The 24510-nt window shown below is 49.3% G+C and overlaps 1 protein-coding gene across 1 annotated transcript in view; it reads right to left on the bottom strand.

Annotated features, from left to right (window-relative positions):
* Window positions 1-24510, bottom strand: part of LOC119977512 (ferroxidase HEPHL1-like) — a 146612-nt gene that overhangs the window by 103733 nt on the left and 18369 nt on the right. The window contains 1 exon segment of the mRNA XM_038818551.1: window positions 2120-2364. Coding sequence (XP_038674479.1) covers window positions 2120-2364 — 245 coding nt within the window.

The following is a 24510-nucleotide window of genomic DNA, read 5'->3' as shown; positions in this document are numbered from 1 at the left end:
TGAGAGAGAGAGAGAGAGGGAGGGAAGGAATCCTGTTTTGAACAGGTACAGGGAGAAAGCTTTGTAAAACGACCGAGGGAGGTCATGAAAGTTGCCACCGAGACAGGCTTTGGTAAAGGTTTCTGAAAGGACTTCCCAAACAGAAGAAAAATTGCTTTGCCCACCTGTGCAAGTAGAATGAGAGCCACATGTTCATTTAAAGTGCTGTTTAATGGGAATTCATGCTTTAACAAACATGTAATCTTTTATTGTTAGGGTTGAAGTTCAAAAGTTTAAATTTTTTTTGTTTTTTGTTTTAATAAAGTTTATTTATAAAATAACTAAGCCCTCTTTCTTATATCACTACTCCTGGAATGAATTGTTCTTTGCATCAAAACTTTAAAAAGTTTGAATAGTAGCCGATGTATATAGTTTCTGTGTATGTTCACGTTCATCTTTGCTTTGTATAAAAAGAAAAACCTTAATAAAAACATTTTTTTTAAACTTTAAAATGTTGCAGCTCTGATCCAGTATCTTAGCCACTGCTGAGAGTTGACCAGGTGTGTGTAACACTAGCACTCCAGCCAGGTTTTCAGTGCCAGACTCTAGGAATTCAACTCCCTGGTCACCTACTCCCATACTCTTCACAGGGTGTGCCTTTGCAGTCTCCTGCCTCCTGTGAAAGCACAATCTATTTGCTCCTCATGTCCTCCTGGTCTATGGCTCCCAACCACATATCAAGCAACCTGGGAGCTCGGCTCCACTGACGGACTCGGATTGCACCCCCTTTAAGGAGTGCAAATTAGCTTGTCCCTGCTGAACATAGTCGGTCAGTAATGGTAGCACAGTGGTTACCACTGTTGCTTCACAGCGCCAAGGACCCATGTTCAATTCCCGGTTAGAGTCACTGTCTGTGCGGAGTCTGCACGTTCTCCCAGTGTCTGCGTGGTTTTCCTCTGGGCACTCCAGTTTCCTCCCACAAGTCTCGAAGACGTGCTTGTTCGGTGAATTGGACATTTTGGATTCCCAAACAGGCGTCATAGTGTGGTGGTTAGGGGACTTTCACAGTAGCTTCATTGCAGAGTTAATGCAAGCCTACTTGTGGCACTATCATTGAAATGAACAGACAACATGAAGTTTGAATACCTTCTGCCTCAACTCTCCTGGACATGAGGTAATTGGCGTGCCTGATAACAGGCATGATCAAATTTGCAACCTATAAAACCTCCACTGCCTGCTTACCTCATGTTATAGCCTCTTGGTGAATTTCACCATTAATCACAAAGGCAACTCTTCCCCTTCACCAATTTCCCTGTAACCAGATTTATTTCATTCCCTGTACGGACTGTCTTGCTGCAATGTCTCAGTCATAGTTACCAAGTCATACTAATCAACTGGAATTCGCCTCAGCAGTTGATGAATTGTGGACATGTATTGCTTCTTTAACAAGCTCTCACAAATTTATAGACATCAGATGTTTTGGAAAACACCACAGCCCAGTGTGTCTGATATAAGGCTATTATTATTGCTACTGGTGGAATGTTCCAAGATATTTTGTTGAATAAACTTCCATTTTTATTGCATACTGTCAGCTCAATTTAGAATTACCTCATAACCCAAAATGAATTTGCTTCCAATAGTACCACTGTGTCCATTTAGTAGTTAATGTTTCCTGCAGCCCAGGCACAAGACTGCAGACATTTCATAATTGACTCTCAGTCAAGGTTCAGTGGGAGTACTTCCAGCTCAGCATGAAGTCGTAAAATTCAAGTCCCCCGACAGAGAATTGAACATATAATAGACTAAGGTTCCGCTGCAAAGTTGAGAGAATGCTGCAGTGCCAAAGGTGCCATTTTTCAGAGATCTGAAGTCCCAACTGCCCTCTCAGTTGGACAGAAAAAAATCCCAGGTCACTATTCAAAGATAATTCTCCTTAGTGTTTTGGCCAAGACCTCTCAACCAATATTACTAAAATAATCACCTTGTTATTCTCACATTGCAGTTTGCAAACTTCTGTGCAGGCTGCCTCATTTTCTACATTACAACAGTGGCCAAAGTACTTAAATTACTGGAGCACACTTTAGGGCACGAAAGGCACCATGTAAATGCAAAGTATTTTTGTTTAGCTCAGCAAAGTTACCTTCAGAATCTTTCTTATAGAAGACTCCATGTGGGTGCAGAGAATAGGGACGTGATGCAAAGTTTTTGAAGTGAATAATAATTACATCTTCCACCTCTGCCCTGATCACTGGGCCAAGGAATCCAAGCCAGTCAGGTTTGGGAACCTCTACTGAATATGTTCCATCAGTGAACAGTTTGTAGATAGCCTTCTTGTATATTCGTCCAATCCGCTGTTCGCCCCCCATCAGAAACTCGGCTGCAGCCCTGTATACAAATAAGAATATGATATAGGCATAAAACATTCTTTATAAAATCAAAATTTTAATTCCCCCTTACTGGATGCTCAACTTTCACTCATTAATCCATCCTATTATAACAGGGGAAAAGAAGAAGTTTTGAAGAAAATGTAGGTTCAAATTTGTACATTTCAATCTTATGTCTTTTTAACAGTTTTAGCTTTTGTTATATATGGGGTTATGTGGTGGTTTTTGAACTTTACTGGAATTGAAATCAAAGTTGGTTTTAAGGTAATACCCACGGAAAGTGTTGCAGGAGATGTTTGCCTTGTAGTTCAGGCAGAGCGTAGAGACCGTTACGCCGATTTTAACCCTGAATGGGAATCAGCTGGCACAAAGGAAGATGGTGGTGGTGATTGTACGTCAATCATCTCAGCTCCAGGACAATACTGCAGGAGTTCCTCAGGGTAGTGTCCTAGGCCCAACCATCTTCAGCTGCTTCATTAACAATTGCCTTCCATCAAAAGGTCAGAAATGGGGATGTTTACAGATAATTGCACAATGTTCAGCACCATTCGCGACTCCTCAGATAATGAAGCAGTCCATGTCCAAATACAACAAGACCTGGACAATATCCAGGCTTAGGCTGACAAGTGACAAGTTACAGGCAATGACCATCTCCTACAAGAGACAATCTAACCACCCTCCCTTGATATTCAATGGCATTACCATCGTTGACTCCCCCACAATCAACATCCTAGAGGTTGCCGTTGATCAGAAACTGAACTGGACTAGCCATATTGATACTGTGGCTACCAGGGCTGATCAAAGGCTAGGATTCCTACAGCAAGTAACTGACCTCCTGAACCCTCAAAGTCTGTCCACCATCTACAAGGCACAGGTCAGTGTAATGGAATAGTCTCCACTTGCCTGGATGAGTGCAGCTCCAACAACACTCAAGAAGCTCAACACTATCCAAGACAAAGCAAGATTGCTCCCCTTTCCACAAACATTCAAACCCTCCACCACCGACAAATAATGGCAGCCGTGTGTACCATCTACAAGATACACTGCAGCAGCACTCACCAAGGTTCCTTAGACAGCACCTTCCAAACCCACAACCTCTACCATCTAGAAGGACAAGAGCAGAAGATACCACCTGGGAACCCCACAACCTTATGGTTCCCCCTCCAAGTCACTTGGTGAAAATAGATTGAAATCAATGAAAAAGGTTGGTGGTAGTGTAGCCATGCTGGCCACGCAAAATGGACACTGAGCCAAACTAAAATGGAAGACAGAAGGAAAAGCCTGTTTAGTGAGAACAGACAGTCTGCTCTCAACTAATTAGCATTTTGCATTCTGAAGCAGCAGAAACCAGTTTGGGCTCAGGTGAAAAGACCTTAGCTAGGTGCAAATGGCAAAACGCTTTGCATGCTAATGAGGCCATCAGACTTGAACACCCACACAATAGATACATTTGGTTCTGAATGGACACATTCTAATCAAGACCCAGACATCGAGGCACCAGAAACCTCCAAACAAAAGGACATAAGAAACGCCCCCTCCATCACGGAGACCCCCTCGCATTGGGGAATTAATCCAGTATCGATAAGAAATTGATCCAATAGGTAGAGCCCGCCCAAGAAGAGGGAAGGACAATGGAACCCCTATAAAAGATAGGGACCTCGTGTTATCCGGTCTGTTTTTGTGCTCCGGCTTAACTTCGACCCAGGTCTGCCCCGGCTCCGCACTGTTTTTCCGTGCTCCGGCTCTGACCACTACTTTGAAGATCCACTGACTCCAGCCGTTGAGCACCAGCCGCCGAACCGCAAGTGCCAGTACGACGCTCGCTACGCGAACTAAGCCCGCTAGAACCCCCAGTGACCAGAACGCTTGCTGAAGGTTGCAGCCCCAAGACCAGGACGAAGGCCTCGCTCCCTGACCTTGCCTGTTCCTGTTAGATAAGTATTCTGATTACTTTAGTTTAGTCATAGCTTAGTCTCTTAGTGTGTGCATGAATATTTATTATTACTGTATAATAAATATTATCGTTTGGACCTTACTAATCGGTGTATCGTCTTTATTACTTTGAACTTGACCTTGGAATACTAGTGACGTTGTCTATACGGCAACTGGCGACTCCTAGAGCTGAATAATTACATACAACAGAGCCTAGTAGTGTTAAGCACACGTCGAATTCGGAGGCGTGTTAATACACTCCAATAAACGCGTTTTACGACCATAGTAAAACGTGCAACATTTAGTGGCGACTCCCTGGCGGGACACGGTTGTAAGTGGAAACCCCACACCGTCCAGGACCCTGAAATTTGAATTAGAACTCCAAATTGCAGAGAAAGAAAGAGATCACAAGTATTCAAGGTGTTCAAAATAATAAGCGTAATTCGGAAGTGTGTTTAGTGCATGCGTACTAACAGGGCTGTAAGGTAAAACTGAAAGCTTTTTGTTGCGACAAACTTTCGGTAGTTTTGTTAACGGAACATAGCGTAAGCCGTACCCGTTTCTTGAAACACAACCCCAGCAACCCCCTGTTCCAAATTATACAAAGAGAGTCAGAGGAAATGGCCATGCAGGCAATGGAACGTCTGATGGACCCAGAAAGGTTTGTGGTCGCAGCGACCAGCAGCAGTAGCAGGGTAGGCCAGTGTCCCACGTGGGAGCTGGAACTCCGCAAATATTTACAAGGAAAGGGATGGCCCCTTTGGAAAGAGTTTTGTGCAAATGAGGAGACAGGTCCCGGGAGTATAGGTCATACTTGGTGGGAGAACCTCTCTCAAATACACAAAAATAACCTAGGTAAAGCACGCAAGCCGATGGCGATTGTGTCCTGTTTGGCACAGTTGCGAGGCGCAGAGGAGGTCATCAGGACGCTCCGGACAGATTTAGAAGAGAGGAATAGGATGAGTAAGGTCGATGTCAGGGACATCGAGAAAGAAAACCTGGAATTAAAAGGGAAGTTGGCAGAGAAGGATAGAGAGGTGGATGATGCCAAGAGGGCTCGCCAGTCTTGTCTAGCTCATCTGAGCAGTTCCCAGACCCAGTATGAGAAAGCCTATCAGGACGTGCAACGTGCCGTTCTGATAAGACAGGAATCGGAGAAGCAGGTGGAGGCATTGCAGAGGCAATGCTCTGATCTCAAAGCAGCTTTGAGAGCACTCCATGCTGCAACGACCGAACAAAGACAAAGCACAGTTGCCCACGCGAAATGCAGGAAACAGATTGCGGAACTGCAATCTCTGCTTTCGGTGCAGAATGGCTTCCAAAGCACCTTTGGAGCACAGTTAGATGGGGAAAATGCCCCAGATTGGCAGGAATTAAGTGAGACAGCGCAGCGTTATGTTCAGGGAACATGTGCGCCAGCAGCTCAGCAGAAACGACAGGCACCCCAACCCCCCACAGCTCAGACCATAACCGCACCCATGAATCCCGTAACCACGCAGAGAAAAGCCGAATCAGAAGGCGCCCCAGACATAACCTACACCACCCCTTTAACAGTAACCCAGCTAAGGGACGCGTGTGAAAAGATCACTCCGTTCCTCCCCACCGCAGACCCCCACCAGTTTTTCGCAAAAGTAAAACAGCAGGCTACCATGTACGGCCTGGATGAGAGAGAGCAGGTTAAGCTCACCGTGCTGAGTTTAGACCAGAGTGTAGTAGCAGCCCTCCCCGACCCACAGAACGTGGCAGGAGGCAGCCTAGAGGAGATGCACACCGCCATTTTAGATGCCATAGGGTACAATAGAGGTGACCCAGTAGAAGGATTAAACAAATGCAGGCAGAAAAGATCCGAACACCCCACAGCATTCGCAGGAAGGCTGTGGATTCATTTCAGCGCAGTTTTCGGACAATTAGATAGAGCGCATTTAACCCGCGAAAACATGGTTAAGTGGACGCGCACAATAATCTCCCACGCAACAGAAGCAGGACAGAGCGCTTGCAACAGCTATGACCCCTCAGAAGAGGCCCATAACGAGAAATGGGCCCTGAAAAGGTTGTCCCGCGCTTGGGAGCAATCGCTTCAGGGAAAAGGCAAAGTTAGATCCCCAGAAGAGGCTCAGGCTGCTGCAGATATCCAAGCAGTCAGAGAGCACCAGAAGCCCGCATGGGTAAACGAAGGGAAGAGCAGCCCACAACAGAAAGGACAGGAATGCTATAACTGTGGACAGTTAGGGCATTGGGCAAAAGAGTGCAATGCACCCCAGCGATCTCAGAGAGGCCAGCAGACAGGCACTCTGAACCGCAGTAAGGCAAAACCCATCCACAATGTAGCAGTACAGTCAGGACCCACCAATGTGGACGAGACGAACTGACGGTGTTCGGGCTCCCCCACTTGGGTCTGTGACACACTATGGGACTCATCAGGCCCCCTGGGAATGGCTTCCGCAGCATACAGAGGCTGTGGAAGAGTTAAAACGAGCCCTTAGTGCAGCACCCGCGCTGCTAGTCCCCGACCAACTTTCCCCGTACGCAATCGAGGTAGCTAGCACAGATCTGACCCTCTCGGCCGTGTTGCTACAGGAACGGCACGAGCAGCTAAGACCAGTGGCTTATGCCTCCCGACTGTTAGACCCGGTTGAACAAGGATTTTCAGCCTGTGAGAGGCACCTCCTTGCTGTCTTCTGGGCAGTACAGTACTTTTCATACATAACCGGACTAAACCCCATCACCATTCTAACCGAACACACACCCACACAGCTACTACTAGACGGTCGACTGAAGGACGGTTCAGTTAGCCAGATTAGGGCAGCTAGGTGGACCCTACTTTTACAAGGACGGGACATTACTGTAAAACGGACACGCACACACACATATTTAGCAGACAACCTCCAATACCCCGGACAGCCCCATGACTGTGAAATTGTAGCTCCCCTGCATAACACAGGCCCCTTCATAGCAAAAACACCCCCCAGGAAGCTAGGAAACCCAGCACAGGGCACCCCACACACAGACACGTGTGGACCCCTCAAGATATACGTGGACGGTTCCTCCACAGTTTTAAATGGTGAGCGTATCACAGGATGCGGCATCTATGTAGAGGACGCGCAGGGGCGCGCTCTCGAAGAGATAGCTCTTAAGTTACCAGGTCACTTAGGCGCGCAGGCAGCAGAGCTCGCGGCCATTGCGTATATAGTGGACCACCCCGATTCTTTCCCCAGCCCAGCAGACATATATTCGGACAGTTTATATGTCTGCAACAGTTTGACAGATTTTCTGCCCCTGTGGAGGACAAGAGGTTTTGTATCCGCAGACGGGAAACCCCTTCCATCAGCCCCTCTACTCCAGCATATTTTAGCAAAAGCGAAGGACAGGACCTTCGGCATAATAAAAGTAAGAAGTCACCATAGGTCATCCCCCCCTGGGAATGTAAAAGCCGACGCATTGGCTAAGGCAGGTTCCAGGAGAGGACACTTATGGACCCCCCCAGCTAGCGCACCAGCTAGCGCCCCTGTGAGCGCAGTCCATATCTCACAGACGGACATTAAAGATCTCGTGGCAGCACAGAAACAGGACAGAGACCTCAGGGAGGTTTTCAAGGGAAACTTTGTGCCTGCTTACGAGCACTTTAAACACGCACTGACCACACATGAGGGTGTGATCATTAAGGAACAACTCTATGTGGTCCCGAAGCAGGACAGGAATCAGATGATTGCCTTGTTCCATGACGGACACGGGCATCAGGAAATTGATGCAACAACGAGGCACCTCAGGCAACTCTGTTGGTGGCCTAATCTCAGGACTGATGTCACACATTATATAGAGAATTGCCTGATTTGTGCTCAGAATAACCCGGAGCGGTATTCTAAGAAAGCACAACTTCAGCATATTCGCCCAGTTAACGGCCCTTGGACAAACCTCCAGATCGATTTTATAGGTCCATTGCCCCCTTGTCGGAATGGCTATAAGTATGTTCTGGTGGTGATAGATACCTTTACAAAATGGGTAGAGGCATTTCCATCACGTACAAACACAGCTAAGACAGCTGCAAAGATCCTGACCCACCACATCTTCACGAGATGGGGTTTACCCCGAAGTATCGATTCGGACCAGGGATCTCACTTTACAGGACGGGTCATGAGGAACGTCCTGACAATATTCGGTATCAAACAAAACTTCCATATTGCGTATCATCCACAGTCCAGCGGGATTGTGGAGCGCATGAATCGGACCCTAAAAACGACCCTCAGGAAAATGGTTCAAGAGAATAATTCCACATGGGATTCAGTGCTCCCCTTTGCACTTATGTTCATAAGGAACACTGTCTCCACATCTACAGGATACACACCACACACACTCATGACCGGACGCCCTATGAAAGGTACAGAATTCCTTTTAGGACTGGACATGACAAGCCCCGAAGTGACGGCCCTCACACATGAAAAGGCAGTTAAAGATCTAGTTGAGACTGTGAGGTCTGCACAGATCGCAGCCGCAGACCAGCTAGGGAAACGCCGACAGCAACGTACTGCCTGTTTCAATAAGACCGTACACACCACAGAATTCCAGGTTGGGCAACAGGTAATGTTATCTGTTTATAACCCCAGCAGTTTTTTGGCTCCAAAATATTCCGGTCCCTACTCAATTTCGGACAAAATTAGCCCCTCCGTTTACAGGATAAAATATCCTAATGAGAAGACCGCGTGGTTCCATATAAACCAGTTAAAGGCATATGGAACACAGTCTAACCATGCTCACCATGTACTGCTGGATGCAGCAGAACACTTCACCCCGCCCACCAGAGACACTTCTCCACCATCCCCCTCACAGACCAGTTCATCAACGGACTCGCCCACGACTCCGCCCACAGACCACTACAGACCACGCCCCGACACGCCCACAAGCTGCCACAGCAGAGACAGCAGGACTGACACTGACTCTGAAGACAGCGACAGCACACAGCCATACAGCCCACACTGCACCAACTACGACCCCGACTCCAGTGACCCCATGGAAGTCACTTACCTTAAAAACCCAGAACCACCACCCGACCCCGACTACCCCGACAACACACTCGACACTACATTATGGCACAGGGACAATTCATACAGACTTGTCCGTAACAATGAGAGTGACCCCCGGTCACACAATTCCAGAGTTGCATGCCTGATCCACACAAGGGTGTGGGATCCGGGAGAGCAGGACGACGCAATGTCTGAATCCCAACACGGCAACCCCTTTGTGACCCTGTTCACAGAGGCAGAATCAAAGTGAGGTGTCCAGATGATGTAAAATAGGAATCGTTTGAGGGAAACGATGTCCTTTCTGATGGAACCTGCACGTATGTTTGTCTTCGTTTTATGTTTGTTTGTTTTCAGGATTGTTAATTGTTCAGCTGGAGGATGGACATCTTCTTTTCAGCTGAAAAGATTGTGACCACCTCACATACACGTTAGCTTGTCCGCAGATACCTTTGAGAACTTCGGTTTGATTGGAGATCTTTTCCAAAGTTGTAAGGCCACACGCCAAATAGTTTATCTGCAGATATCTCTGAGAACTTCAGTGATGTCCTCAGTTGGAGCATCTTGGCTCCCTTGGTTTTTTTTAGTTGCCCCTCTATTCGGCGAAATAGAGGCTGCAAGTCACGGTCAACACATTCGTTCCCGTTTCTTTCCAGGTTACTCAGGCAGTGGACAAACGGCACTGAGGACCCGCCCTGTCTGAGAACCAACCCTTGGTCAGCCAAGCTCGGGTATGGCACAGCACGCCCTACCCGGGTATCCCATCCAACTCGTACCCGTCGCGGCCCATACGCAACTCATTCGGATGTTTGTTTCAAAGTTTGTTTTCATTTTACGTTAGGTAGCCCTTCGGCCGCCATCCCACATGCTATTTACATCCGGAAACATTCGGATGGTAAATCAGCAAAGCCTGCGAGACGGCTCGCAGAAGGAAGGATTGTTAGGTGTATGCTGGTCTTTAAATTCGCTTTTTGAAAAAAAAAATGAGGGGAGTCACAGGGTGTGACTTAGTCAGTCATTTTAAAGGGTCAATTGGGTTTTGAAAGACAGATGCACTAACAAGTAAAGGTCTTAAACTGTGTATTGACAGATACTGTGCTTGATCCCAAAGGTTTCAAAGGACGAGACAGAGGTCGAAGCCAGGATTGTCAATACCGGAGGAAGAAGGAAGAGAAAGAAGAACAGCAAAATGATGGAAGCCCACTTATTACTGTTTAATGTTATATGTGTATGTGTGGAAACAAGACACGTTTCCCCCACAACCCCCACCGTAAATGTTTCAATTACAGCAAACCCCCAGTGCTCAGCTCTGATCAGCGAGGTTCAGACCTGGTGCACTAAATTCATGACGTGGTACTCCATGTCCTATATAATCGAATCACTGTTGGTGATCGCGATCCTCATCATACTAGTACAGACCCTCAGGCTGAGGAAATGGAAGAGGAGAGCCTCTCGTTCCAGCACCTCACCCATCTATAGAGTTCAATCCCCCATCTTCGGATTCCACCAAACCCCTCAACCCCTCACTGATTACAACACTCTGTAAATAAAAGTTCAACCATGTATTATATTGTTCCATACTCGACTGCCGAGTTGGGAAGTGTGATGTTGTGGTGTGAATGGTTAAGGTTTTAGAGTGATAAAGTGTTAAGTTAAGGTTAAGGTTAATAGTGATAGGTAGAGGTTCCCAGTTGTAGTAATGCATGTCCCTTTGACATAGGGCCAAGTAGAAATGTTAGTTAAAAAAAAATTTTCTCTTCTTCCCATAGTTTAAGATAGAGTAGAACAGGAACTGGCAAGAGGTCAGAACACAAGGAAGGCAACGTACATAGGTGATCCTTCACAATATTATGATTGTGAGGATCACAAGGAGGGAATGTAGCCATGCTGGCCACGCAAAATGGACACTGAGCCAAACTAAAATGGAAGACAGAAGGAAAAGCCTGTTTAGTGAGAACAGACAGTCTGCTCTCAACTAATTAGCATTTTGCATTCTGCAGCAGCAGAAACCAGTTTGGGCTCAGGTGAAAAGACCTAAGCTAGGTGCAAATGGCAAAACGCTTTGCATGCTAATGAGGCCATCAGACTTGAACACCCACACAATAGATACATTTGGTTCTGAATGGACACATTCTAATCAAGACCCAGACATCGAGGCACCAGAAACCTCCAAACAAAAGGACATAAGAAACGCCCCCTCCATCACGGAGACCCCCTCGCATTGGGGAATTAATCCAGTATCGATAAGAAATTGATCCAATAGGTAGAGCCCGCCCAAGAAGAGGGAAGGACAATGGAACCCCTATAAAAGATAGGGACCTCGTGTTGTCCGGTCTGTTTTTGTGCTCCGGCTTAACTTCGACCCAGGTCTGCCCCGGCTCCGCACTGTTTTTCCGTGCTCCGGCTCTGACCACTACTTTGAAGATCCACTGACTCCAGCCGTTGAGCACCAGCCGCCGAACCGCAAGTGCCAGTACGACGCTCGCTACGCGAACTAAGCCCGCTAGAACCCCCAGTGACCAGAACGCTTGCTGAAGGTTGCAGCCCCAAGACCAGGACGAAGGCCTCGCTCCCTGACCTTGCCTGTTCCTGTTAGATAAGTATTCTGATTACTTTAGTTTAGTCATAGCTTAGTCTCTTAGTGTGTGCATGAATATTTATTATTACTGTATAATAAATATTATCGTTTGGACCTTACTAATCGGTGTATCGTCTTTATTACTTTGAACTTGACCTTGGAATACTAGTGACGTTGTCTATACGGCAACTGGCGACTCCTAGAGCTGAATAATTACATACAACAGAGCCTAGTAGTGTTAAGCACACGTCGAATTCGGAGGCCTGTTAATACACTCCAATAAACGCGTTTTACGACCATAGTAAAACGTGCAACAGTAGGATTACAGGGGGTGTTGGAGCCAGAAAGCCCACAGAACTCAGCAGGGGGGAAGGCAGCAGACCCGGACATGGGTGTGGCTTCTCATATCACCATGGAAATGCTGACTGGGGTGATGAAGCCGGAGTTTGATAAACACTTTGCAAAGCATTTTGAGGTGCAGGGCAGGGGGATGATGGAAACCTTTAGGCAGTCAATTGAGGTGGGACTGGCCCGATTTGGGAGATTCTGGAAAAACCTTGGAGACAGTGAAGAAGCATGGAGAGGCGCTGAAGGGTATGTTGTTGGAGTATGGTGATCGAATCACCTTGTTGGAAGGTGATCGAATCACCTTGTTGGAAGGCGAGGTGTTGCTGGCAGAGGAGAGGAACAAGACTCGAGGGCAAAGATGGAAGACTTTGCAAAGTGTTTTTCAAACTCCTGCATCATCACCCCAGTCAGTATTCCCATGTTGATATGAGAAGCAACACCCATGTCTGGGTCTGCTGCCTTTCCTCCAATCCCCTCCCTCCAAAAGTTTGACTCGAGGTGGGAAGGAAGCATCATTCAGATATACCAAGATGTCGGAAGAGAATTTAAAAAGCAACGTGCCAGCTTTGAATAAGGCAAAGTCAGCGCTCTTCAGTGACTTTTCGGTCGCAAGTTCATGGGCTGGATTCCCCAAAAACGGGGCTCTGTCCCCATGCCAGCGGGAAAACGCTGCTGTTTCACTCTTTGACTTTCCTTCAAAAAGTCCAGAGTGATTCTCCTACCTGCAGGGGGCTAGCAGGGCCCCGGGGTGGTGCTCTCAGATCTGGCTGAGGAAACGGCCCCCGCATGTCCAGTCGGGAGTCCGCGCATGCGCACGGCGGTGGCCTGCAACGGCATGGCGGACTCGGACCGCGGACCGACATCCAAAATGCAGCCCCTCCCCCACCCCACCCCGGGATGGCATACGCCCGCGGATCCAAGCCGCCTGATCGCCGCCCATGAGGCCCCCGCAGCCCAATCCCCCCGCCCCCCACAAGGGCGGCTGTGGGCTCAGTGGCATAGTGCTATGTGTATTGTTCTGTGTTGGGTATGGTTGAGTTATGTGCCTCTTTGTCCCCCCCCCCCCCCCACCTCCCTCCACCCCCCTCCCTCCAACCTTCCACCCCTCCCCCAGCTCTACCCCCCTCCCTTTCTTTTCACTTGTGTCTCAGGTTCTTCTGTGGCTCCCCCTCCCTCTGGATTATTGGCTGTTGGCTACAACCAGGTCTAGGAACAGATTGGTGAATGGCTCCCACGTTTTGTGCAAGCCCTCTTCTGACCCCTGGATGGTGAATTTGACTTTCTCCATTTCGAGAAATACTGACAGGTCAGACAGCCAGTCTGCAGCTTTGGGTGATGCTGCTGATCGGCAGCCGAGCAGGATTCTCCGACGTGCGATTAGGGAGGCAAAGGTAAGGACATCGGCCCTCCTCCCCATAAAGAGTTCTAGCTGCTCTGATACCCCGAGGGAGTGCCACAACCTTGGACATCGCTTCAAAGAAAGTTGTCCAGAACATGAGAAGTGTAGGACACACCAGAACATGTGGCATCCAGTCTATGAACTAGACATGCAGGTTAGATGGATTGGCCATCCAGTCTATGAACTGGACATGCAGGTTAGATGGATTGGCCATCCAGTCTATGAACTGGACATGCAGGTTAGTTGGATTGGCCATCCAGTCTATGAACTGGACATGCAGGTTAGATGGATTGGCCATCCAGTCTATGAACTGGACATGCAGGTTAGTTGGATTGGCCATCCAGTCTATGAACTGGACATGCAGGTTAGTTGGATTGGCCATCCAGTCTATGAACTGGACATGCAGGTTAGATGGATTGGCCATCCAGTCTATGAACTGGACATGCAGGTTAGTTGGATTGGCCATCCAGTCTATGAACTGGACATGCAGGTTAGTTGGATTGGCCATCCAGTCTATGAACTGGACATGCAGGTTAGTTGGATTGGCCATCCAGTCTATGAACTGGACATGCAGGTTAGTTGGATTGGCCATCCAGTCTATGAACTGGACATGCAGGTTAGATGGATTGGCCATCCAGTCTATGAACTGGACATGCAGGTTAGTTGGATTGGCCATCCAGTCTATGAACTGGACATGGAAGTTATCAGCCTGGTGAGGAAGTCGAAAAGGACCCGCAGAGATCCATCTAACCTGCATGTCCAGTTCATAGACTGGATGGCCAATTCACCTAACCTGCATATCTTTGTGCAGTGGGAGGAAACCGGAGCATACGGAGGAAACCCACGCAGACACAGGGAGAATGTGCAAATGACACACAGTCACCTGAGGCTGGAATTGGACCCGGGTCCTTGGAGTTGTGAGACAGCAGTGCTAACCATTGTGCCACCCTGGTCGATTTGTATTCCCAGGTAGCAGAATTTATGCCGGGCCTGTTTAAATCTCCCTCCAGCTCTGCCCCTCCCCTTGCGGGTTCACCGGGAAGATCTCACTCTTGCTCAGGTTGAGTCTGTAGCCCGAGAAGGTTTCAAACTCTTTCAAGAGCACCGTGATTCCATCCATGCTGCTTTGCAGGTCGGAGATGTGGAGAAGCAGATCATCCACATCGAGCTGGATGTTCCTTCTCCGAATCCCCTTCCAATTCTTTGCCGCCCTCAGCAAGATCACTTGTGGTTTGATTGCGAGGGCGAACAGCAGCAGGGACAGCGAGCTTTTTTCCCCTGTTTTAGGGGGCTATTTTGGATAAAAGAGCCTATTTTCAGATTTGTAGGAGAGCTACCTGGTGTGTGACTACTCAGCACATCCCTGTCACCAGATGTTTTTTTGGTGAGGGGGGGGTTTACCTTCGCTAGCTGTATGGTTTCAGTTGGTGAATGGGAGTGACATGGCGGGAGGGGCTGCGTCTTGTTGGACCTGCTTGGGCAAGGTTCAGTGAACCTAGCTTATTTGTTTAGTTGGTGGCGGAGTTGCATTTTCTAGGCTATTAACTGATCAAGTGTGAACGATTCCTTGAAATCCCATGTCTTCTTTTTATTATTGCCCTTTGACTTCCCTAGGTCCTAACCTCGACATGAGAAGAAAATTGCTTTGAGAGGAATACAAAGCAGGTACAGCACTTTGGCAGAGACCTAGAGGAGTCTGCACCCAGTCTCTGTACCATCATCGTCCGTGGCATCAACACACAGCAGTCTACCCTACAGCGTATCGGAACAGGACCCTCACAGCAGGAGTCCACGTGGGTTCATTTTGTCACGGATCTCCACATGAAAAACAGCAGCCTTTCACCATTTCTATTCAGGCCAGTACAGCAGAGTCGCTTAGAATACCAGAATTAGAAAGAATTAGTGCAAGTAGGTCTGGGTAATTCACTTGACCAGGAAGTTTTCACATTATATTTATCGTAGTAATTTAACAAGGTCAAGATAACATCTTGTACTGTCAGGCCAAAGAAGTCATTTCATAATCCGTAAATAACCTACAGAGTGACACACCAATCAAGAATTACTGTCCGATTAATCAGCCAGAAATGTATGATTAAACAAAGTGAGCCTCAATGCTAGAAGTGAAGAATAAGTAATAAAATAGATAGAACATAGAACAGTACAGCACAGAACAGGCCCTTCGGCCCTCGATGTTGTGCCGAGCAATGATCACCCTACTCAAACCCACGTATCCACCCTATACTCGTAACCCAACAACCCTGTGAAGCATTTATGCTAACCACCATGCTACCGTGCTGCCCCTATAGTTATTAAGGTTGGGTAATATTCTAATGGTTGATGCTTAAGCATTAATTTGCTGCAAACCAATATTTTCTAAAGTGCTGCTATAAGCTTTGTCCATCAGAAAGGGAGCAATCACATACCAGTGAGCATGAATTTCCATTTTGTCCTTGGAAGTCTGAAGCAGTTGCATGGTAATGAATAAGGATTTGTAAAAATTCAGATGAGGGAAACACCATGAAGAGTTGTTCTGCTCAGTGGAGCAACTTGGTGCAAATGGTTAAATCCAACCAAATTAACCCCGTAACAACAATTGCCCAATTAGTTAGTAACAGGCTCAAATCAAGATGAGGTGATGCTAATTCAAGGGTAAAAATGAAGGTTTCAAGAACCATTTTTACTGTAAATTCTATGATTCTATCAGCCATGAGAAAGCGGAACTATATTAATAAGAGACAATGTCCCCTGGGACAGAATTTCAGGGAATTCGCCATCAGGGAGGCAAGCTCGGATCAATTTACATTTCTACTTGGAAAAATCCGCTGTGTAGTTTGGTAAATATTACATTTTCCTTTCCAAAATAAACTTTTGATATTATTTGCTATTCCTGTCTTGACTAATGCTCGGATCTTGCCTGAAGTTAAGTGCTTTGAGGGGGTTTAAACTGGAAGTGAATAATTAGGTGTGCACGATTAAAATTAAACCCCGCTGGGTCACTGTCTGTGCGGAATCTGCACGTTCTCCCGTGTCTGCGTGGGTTTCCTCCGGGTGCTCCGGTTTCCTCCCACAGTCCAAAGAGGTGCAGGTTAGCTGGATTGGCCATGATAAATTGCCCTTGGTGTCCAGAAAGGTTAAGAGGGGTTATTGGGTTACGGGGATAGGGTGGAAGTGAGGGCTTAAGTGGGTCGGTGCAGACTCGATGGGCCGAATGGTCTCCTTCTGCACTGTATGTTCTATGTCTATGTCCATTGTAAATTAAACGGCATTATTTCGCCCAGTGTCTGCGTGGGTTTCGCCCCCACAACCCAAAGTTGGCAGGGTATGCAGATTGGCCACGCTAAAATTGCCCTTTAAATTGTAAAAATGAATTGAGTAATCTAAATTTATTTTAAAAACAAATTAAACATCATTATATCACCTCTGACGTCTGCAGTGAGGTTTAACATTAGTTTCTGATCCTCCATGGTTAAATAAGGACTATTATGCAGGAGGGTCTGTAAAATCACAGGCAGGAATCTGAGAAGCTCAGGAGGATCAATGAGCCGTTGACTGATGTCTGGTATCTCTCGGTGCAAGGCACCGATAGGATCCTCTTTGCACTGCTGATTCCTCTCTTCCTCCCAGGTTTACCTCTATCTGATAATGCCCAGTGTTCTTGTTCTCCCTCCTCCTCCAAATGGGAGTCTCTCTTTAATGAAATGTTGTGCAACATGCACTAGACCATGAATCTAATGCCTTGTCTGTAGCATATTGGAAGGGATCCGAGTCTCCAGACACCTAAACCTACATTTTCTTCTCCTGACTAAAACTGTAAAGAATGTTTGTGAGCTTACATTACACTTGCATTCCTAGTCCCCAATGTAGCTCCCGATAGCTTTGCCAGGCAGGGAAACCACAACAGTGTCCCATTCAGGCCCATATCAAAAATTATAAGAGACCTTTTATGCAAGTAGAGGCTGCTATACATTTTATAGAAGGCCCTCGGTGGGTATCTGTGCCCTTGCTAATTATGACATTGGTATGATCAGTGTAAGAAGAGGGTGCATAAGTTGCCTGCTCCGTTTTAACTGCCCCATTAATACGGTGTTCTTTCACTTTTCTAACATGTTTTTTTTTACTGGCTATGATAGTTCAGCTGGAATGGTCGTGTTTAAACCTGGGTGGATAGACGTCAGTGTGTGTGGGAGCTTAAAGAAACAAAAATATCAGTGAGCTGAGAAGTCAGCAGGAATCCACCGACTTCCATACTGAACCCAAAGTGTTTGTTAGCACGTGTGGGAAATCTGCAATTGACATACTTTAATAGACAAGAACTGGCTGCATCTTTAACCTTGGGATTCTGGATTCTGTCAGTCCCTGGGTTTACCAAGCTGAACTCACCTGGTTAAACAAAAGTGGGAAGACAGCAGGGGTGACAGGGCTGAACAATCGACAGGCTGAAACCTTTAAACCCTGCTCTATATCAGCTGTACCTCTGTGGAAGTGAAAAGCTTTTTCCCCTCGCAGGATTTATTCTGGGAGAGTGTGTTTTCACAGCTTTGGTGGTCATTTCTATCACACTGGATATCTTTTCAGTTACCTCAAACTTTGCCAGTGATCAGCCTCAACAGGAATACAGGAGCTGTTTGTGTCGTGCTGGATCTCTGACGAAGAAGAGGAGCGGTACCACCAACATCAACAGTAACAGGAGCACCGCCAGCACCTGCCTTCTCCTCAGCTACCTGCCGCTCCACACAACAGAGGGGATGGACACAGTGCTCTAGCTCAAAGGAGGTGATACTCTCAAAAATAGACGTTTTGCTTTCTCACATTACGGAGCAATAGGGCCTCGGAGGCTCAGATTTACTTGGCAGGTCATTGCGGACACCTGGAGCCTCCTAGAGGATATCCTCCTGCCAAATATGCCAGGTGTTCTCATCTGCCACATTACCTTTGGCAGGAAGGTCACCACAGCCCTGAATTTCTTCACCTCCTGTTCCTGTTGCACAGGCAACAAAGGAGCTTTGAAATAAAGTTGATGGAGCATAAACATTGACAATAAAGCAAACTTTGAAACACTCAAATGATTTCTCTGGTGAAACTACAAAAGATTTTCCTTCCTTTTCTCATTATTCTTACATGGTGCTATCTCTATGATTTCAGCAGGGCTGCAGATAGGTGACTTTCTCCCCCGCCCTGACTGCTCAGATGCTCATGGCCAGCGTTGTCGGCATTTTGACCAGAGACTACCTCACGTGCCCCTGTGCAGGGGCAAACTCGGGTATCAGGTCAGCAGTTAGCATATGCGGGGGTTTGACTAAGACTGGGTGGGTTGGTGGTGGTGGGGGAGGGGCCGTAAGAGAGAGTGGGGGCATCTTGACAGATCCCCCACCAACTTGTGTCCTCTCGACATTTTCCCTCTTGCAGCCCACCCAGATTTCTCTTCTATCCGAGAGCTGGAGAGCTTTTGGCTGCACTTCAGTGAGGGATTGAATGGTCAAAAAGTGAGTTTTTTCTCCATCCACCATAAAGTGGCAAACCGAGCAAGGTGGCCGTTGGTTAGGGCCCGCACTTACATAGAATTTACAGTGCAGAAGGAGGCCATTCAGCCCATCGAGTCCGCACCGGCTCTTGGAAAGCGCACCCTACCCAACCCCACACCACACCACCCATCTAACCTCAGGGCAATTTAGCATGGCCAATCCACCTAAACTGCACATCTTTGGACTGTGGGATTGGACTTCTGGTTGGCGAGCGGAGCGGTCGCAAATAAATGGGGTCCCGCAGGTCAACGAGTTTGGGGCTTTTTTTTCCAGGGGGGTCTCCGCAATGGGAGATGGGGGGGGGGGGGATTCAAAGTCCCGCAAAATCGGTGGCAGGGGAACTGGGCCCCCGGCAGCGGAGCAATCCGGCGGCAGCAGCAGCAGCGACAACAAACCACACCCCCCCCAAACCCACGGCACCAGATCACAGAGAGGGGGGGGGGGGGGGGGGGGAGAAACATTTTTTATTTTTTTTTGCACTCTTTTTTTTCTCACCCAAAACAAGCCCACCTGAGAAGAGTGCTATAAAAGAGGGAAAAATAAAGTGGTAAAGGAGAGAAGGGAGGAGAAAAGAAAAAGGGAAGAAACAAAAGAAAATAGGGGCGGAAAAGGGGGGAAAAGAAAAACAAGGGGAAAAGAAAAGAAGAAAGGGAAGGGGGAGAAAAAAATGCCAGAAGGGAGGCAAAGCAGAGAGAGAAGGGGCACCAAAGGCAGACGGGGCAATGGGCGAGCCAGTTCAGACGAGCAAATCAGCGCACGAAGCGGCAGAACGGAGGTATCGGCGCATCAAAAAGAGCTGGACAGACAGGTGCACTCTCCCCCGGGGCCATGGGGGAGCTGGGACTGGAAGGCAGCCTTTACCGAGGTGCTGAGGGAGCATCAGCAGGTAAACAAGGCAGAGGTGAAGGCAGAAATAGAGGCCGCAGTGCAGGCAGCAGTGGCCAGGGCCCTGACAGAGGTGCAGCAGGCCCTGGCCAGACTAGAGGACAAATTAGATGCCCAAGGGGAGAAACTGGAAGCCCAGGAGGCGACCATTAAGGAGCTGGAGAAAGCAGCGACTGACATGAGCGACCGGGTCACGGCCCTGGAGAGGGAGATGACGAGACTGGCCACAACACAGGGGAGCCTGAAGGGCAGAGTGGACGACCAGGAAAACCGCTCAAGAAGGCAATATGTCAGGATAGTGGGCCTGCCAGAGGGGAGAAACCCCACGATATACGTGGCTGAGATGCTGGGCAATTTAATGGGGAGGAAAACCTTTCCCAACCCACCAGAAATGGACAGAGCACACCAGTCGCTGTGCCTGAAGCCCAAGGCAGGAGACCACCCGAGAGCAGTCATAGCTAAACTGCACCGGTACCAGGATAGGGAAAGCATCCTGTGCTGGGCCAGGAAAAATAGAGCCTGCAAATGGGAAGGACACGCCATTAGAATGTATGAGGACATTCGGACAGATCTAGCCAGAGTTCAATAGAGCGAAAGCAGCTCTTCACAAAAGCAACGTGCGTTTTTGTATGCTCTACCCAGCGAAACTCTGGGTCACATACCAAGAAAGAGAATACTTCTTTACAGCCCCCGCTGAAGCAAACAAGTTTGTCGAGGAACACGGGCTGGAAAACCACCAGCGAGGGTAGAGATGAGGGGCCCCTGGCAAGGGGCAACAACACGCCGACCGGGGGGGGGGGGGGGGGGGGGGGGGGGGGGGGGGGGGGTGAGGCAATGCCAGGCCCCCCCGCCACGGCAAAAGTATCCTGAACAAAGAGCAAAACACTGCCCGAGGGACCACTCCAGGTGGGAGGCTAGGCCCCAGCACGAGGGAACGAGAGTAGCGGAGAAGGGAGAGCAAGCAAGAGGGGTGCAGGGTAGGATGGGGGAAGAGCGGGCAGAAAACCGCAGAGGCCAGGCAGGGGAGAAGCGAGACAGTAACTCCTGAGAGGGGGGACCACCGTACTAGCAGGAAAGCTAGCGCCGGGGGCACGCAACAAAGCAGGGCCGAGCGCGCCCCCAACAGGGGGAAGGCACCAGGCAGGGGATGGGGGGGACCACCCAACAGAGTCGGTAGAGCAAACGGGGGCAGGAACAGGGGAAAGAGGGACAAAAGAGGGGTAGACGGGGGGGGGGAGGAGGGAAAAGGGAGAGACCGGGGGCGGGGGGTACACAGGGAGGGAGAGACCGGGGAGGGGGGATGCAGGGAAGGAGGGACAAATGAGGCTAGAAAAGGAACAGGGCTACAAAGTGCCACAACCAAGGGCTCGAAACAAGGAACCGCTGCAAGCACCCACCCAGTACGGTCTCTGGGCGAAGGGAGACTCCAGAGTGCCAGGGAGACCCCAGAGTGCAGGGGACTACCCACGTGGCGGATGCACAGTGGGTAGCCATGGCGGGTGCCCCCGGGACAAAGGGAAACCCCGGAGCGCAGAGACCCGACCGCATGGAGAGAGCAGCGACAGCGGCCATCCTGGACGGCCCCCTAACAAAGGGAAACCCCGGAGGGCAGGGGCGCGTCCACCAGACAAACATGGTTAATCCCACAAGAGCGAGGGGGCAGAAGCCCCCCACCAGGATAGTCACCTAGAACGTAAGAGGACTCAACGGCCCAGTGAAGAGATCCAGAGTCCTCACCCACCTAAGAAATATGAGGGCCGACATAGTCTTCCTCCAAGAGACACACCTGAGAGAGCAGGACCGACAGCGGGTACGAAAGGGCTGGATGGGACAAACCTACCATTCCTGCTATGGGACAAGGGCCAGGGGGGTGGCGATCCTGATCGGCAAGAGGACAAGGTTTAGGGCGACAAAGACGGTTACAGACCCAGGGGGGCTGTATGTCATGGTCAGCGGGGCCCTGGATGGGGCACCGGTAGTACTAGTTAACGTGTTCGCACCCAACTGGGACGACACGAGCTTCATCAAGAAGACCATGGCAGAAATCTCAGACATAGCGACGCATCGACTAATCATGGGGGGGGACTTCAACTGTGTACAGGATCCAAAGACGGACAGATCAAACCCCAAAACGGGGAAAACCTCAAGCATGGCAAGGGAACTCAGTCACAGAACTTTATGGAGCAGATGGGAGCGGTGGACCCCTGGAGGTTCGGCCACCCGGGGGAGAAGGAATTCTCCTTCTTCTTCCCAGTACACAACGTATACACCAGAATTGGCTTCTTTCTGGTGGAGAAAACGGTGCTTCCGGGGATAGACAAAGTGGGATACTCCGCAACGGTGATATCAGACCACGCTCCACATTACATGGACGTGCGGCTAGAGACGGGCAGGGCCCAACGCCCAACATGGAGGTTGGACGGTGCCTTATAAGGCCTTCAACTAAAGGATAGCGTGGGCCATAGCAGAGTACACGGAGAACAACCAGAATGGGGAGATCTCACCCTCCACGTTCTGGGAAGTTTTAAAGGCCGTACTAAGAGGGGAAATCATCGCTTTCAAAACGCAAAAAGATAGGGAGGAAAGGGTGCCTAGGCAGCAGCTGGTCGACTCCATACTGGAGGCAGACCGTAAATACTCCGAGGCCCCGACCGTAGAGCTCCTGGCGGAGAGGAAAGAGCTACAAAGGAACTTTGACCTGCTCTCCACCAGGAAAGCAGTGCACCAACTCCGCCAGGCACGTTGGACCCTGTACGAACACGGAGACAAAGCCAGCCGCCTGTTGGCACACACACCAGCTGAGAAAGCAGGCAGCCACCAGAGAAATTGCACAAATCAGGGGTACCTGAGGCACATTAGAAACAGAACCAGAAAAGATTAACAAAACCTTCAAGGCCTTCTACCAAGAACTGTACACCTCCGAGCCCCCAAAGGAGAAGGCTGGAATGAAACGGTTCCTTGATGGACTGGACATTCCAGTCGTGGGGGAGGACAGAAAACGGGGCCTGGAAGCACCACTAGCACTGGGAGAGATCATGGAGAGCATTAGCTCCATGCAGGCGGGGAAGGCACCGGGACCGGGCGGATTCCCAGCGGACTTCTACAAGAAATTTGCGACAGCGCTGGCCCCGCACCTGCGGGAGATGTTCACAGACCCGCTAGCTAGGGGCACACTGCCACCCACGCTAGCACAGGCCTCAATCTCGCTGATACCTAAGAAAGACAAAGACCCAACGGAATGTGGGTCATACAGACCCATCTCACTGCTGAACACAGGCGCCAAAATACTGGCCAAAATCCTAGCCAAAAGGCTAGAAGACTGTGCACCTGAGGTGGTCACAGAGGACCAGACGGGCTTCGTCAGAGGTAGACAGCTTACCTCGAACATCAGGCGCCTGCTGAACGTGATAATGACCCCGTCCGGGGAGAGAACACAAGAGGTGATCGTCTCCCTAGACTCAGAAAAGGCCTTCGACAGAGTCGAATGGAAATACCTCATAGAGGTACTGGAGCGGTTTGGGCTTGGAAGAGGATTCACCTCCTGGGTAAAGCTCCTATACGACGCTCCCATGCGAGCGTACGGACCAACAATACCAACTCCCAATACTTCCAACTGCACAGGGGCACCAGACAAGGATGCCCACTGTCCCCGCTGCTGTTCGCCCTAGCGATCGAACCACTAGCAATCGCGCTCAGGGCAGCAAAAAGCTGGAGGGGGATCCGAAGGGGAGGCAGAGAGCACAGAGTCTCACTCTATGCAGATGACCTGCTCCTCCACATTTCGGACCCACAGAGCAGCATGGACGGGGATGGGGAGGGGGAGAGAGCACTAAATGGGGGGGGGGGGGGGGGGGGGGGGGGAGGGAAAGAGAGAGAGAGCACTAAAGGGGCTGCCGTTTAAACAAGCCCGACACAAATTCCGCTACCTGGGGATCCAAATAGCCCATGACTGGAAAGGGGTCCACAAATGGAACCTCACCAGTCTGATGGAGGAAGTAAAAAAGGACCTGCAAAGATGGAACACACTCCCATTCTCCCTCGCGGGGAGAGTCCAGACGATCAAATTGAACGTACTGCCCAGGTTCCTCTTCTTGTTTAGATCCATTCCAATCTACATCCCCAAGGCCTTTTTCAAAGTGCTGGACAAACTAATCATGGCGTTCGTATGGGGGGGAAAAATGCTAGGATCCCAAAGAAGGTCCTACAAAAAGCAAAATCCAGGGGGGGCTAACCCTCCCAAACCTACAATTCTACCACTGGGCGGCAACAGCCGAGCGAATAAGGGGATGGATCAAGGAGCCAAGTGGGTGCGTGCGTAGGAGGCCTCCTGCGTGGGGACCTCCCTCCGGGCCCTCGCCACGGCAGCACTCCCATCCCCACCCAAAAAGCACTCCAGCAGCCCAGTGGTGATAGCCACCCTCCAGTCCTGGAACCAACTGCGGCAGCAATTTGGCCTGACCAAAATGTT

The sequence above is a fragment of the Scyliorhinus canicula genome, chromosome 14 (assembly GCF_902713615.1).
Source record: "Scyliorhinus canicula chromosome 14, sScyCan1.1, whole genome shotgun sequence".
NCBI classification, from domain to species: domain Eukaryota; kingdom Metazoa; phylum Chordata; class Chondrichthyes; order Carcharhiniformes; family Scyliorhinidae; genus Scyliorhinus; species Scyliorhinus canicula.
This window is presented reverse-complemented; position numbering and strand designations above follow the sequence as displayed.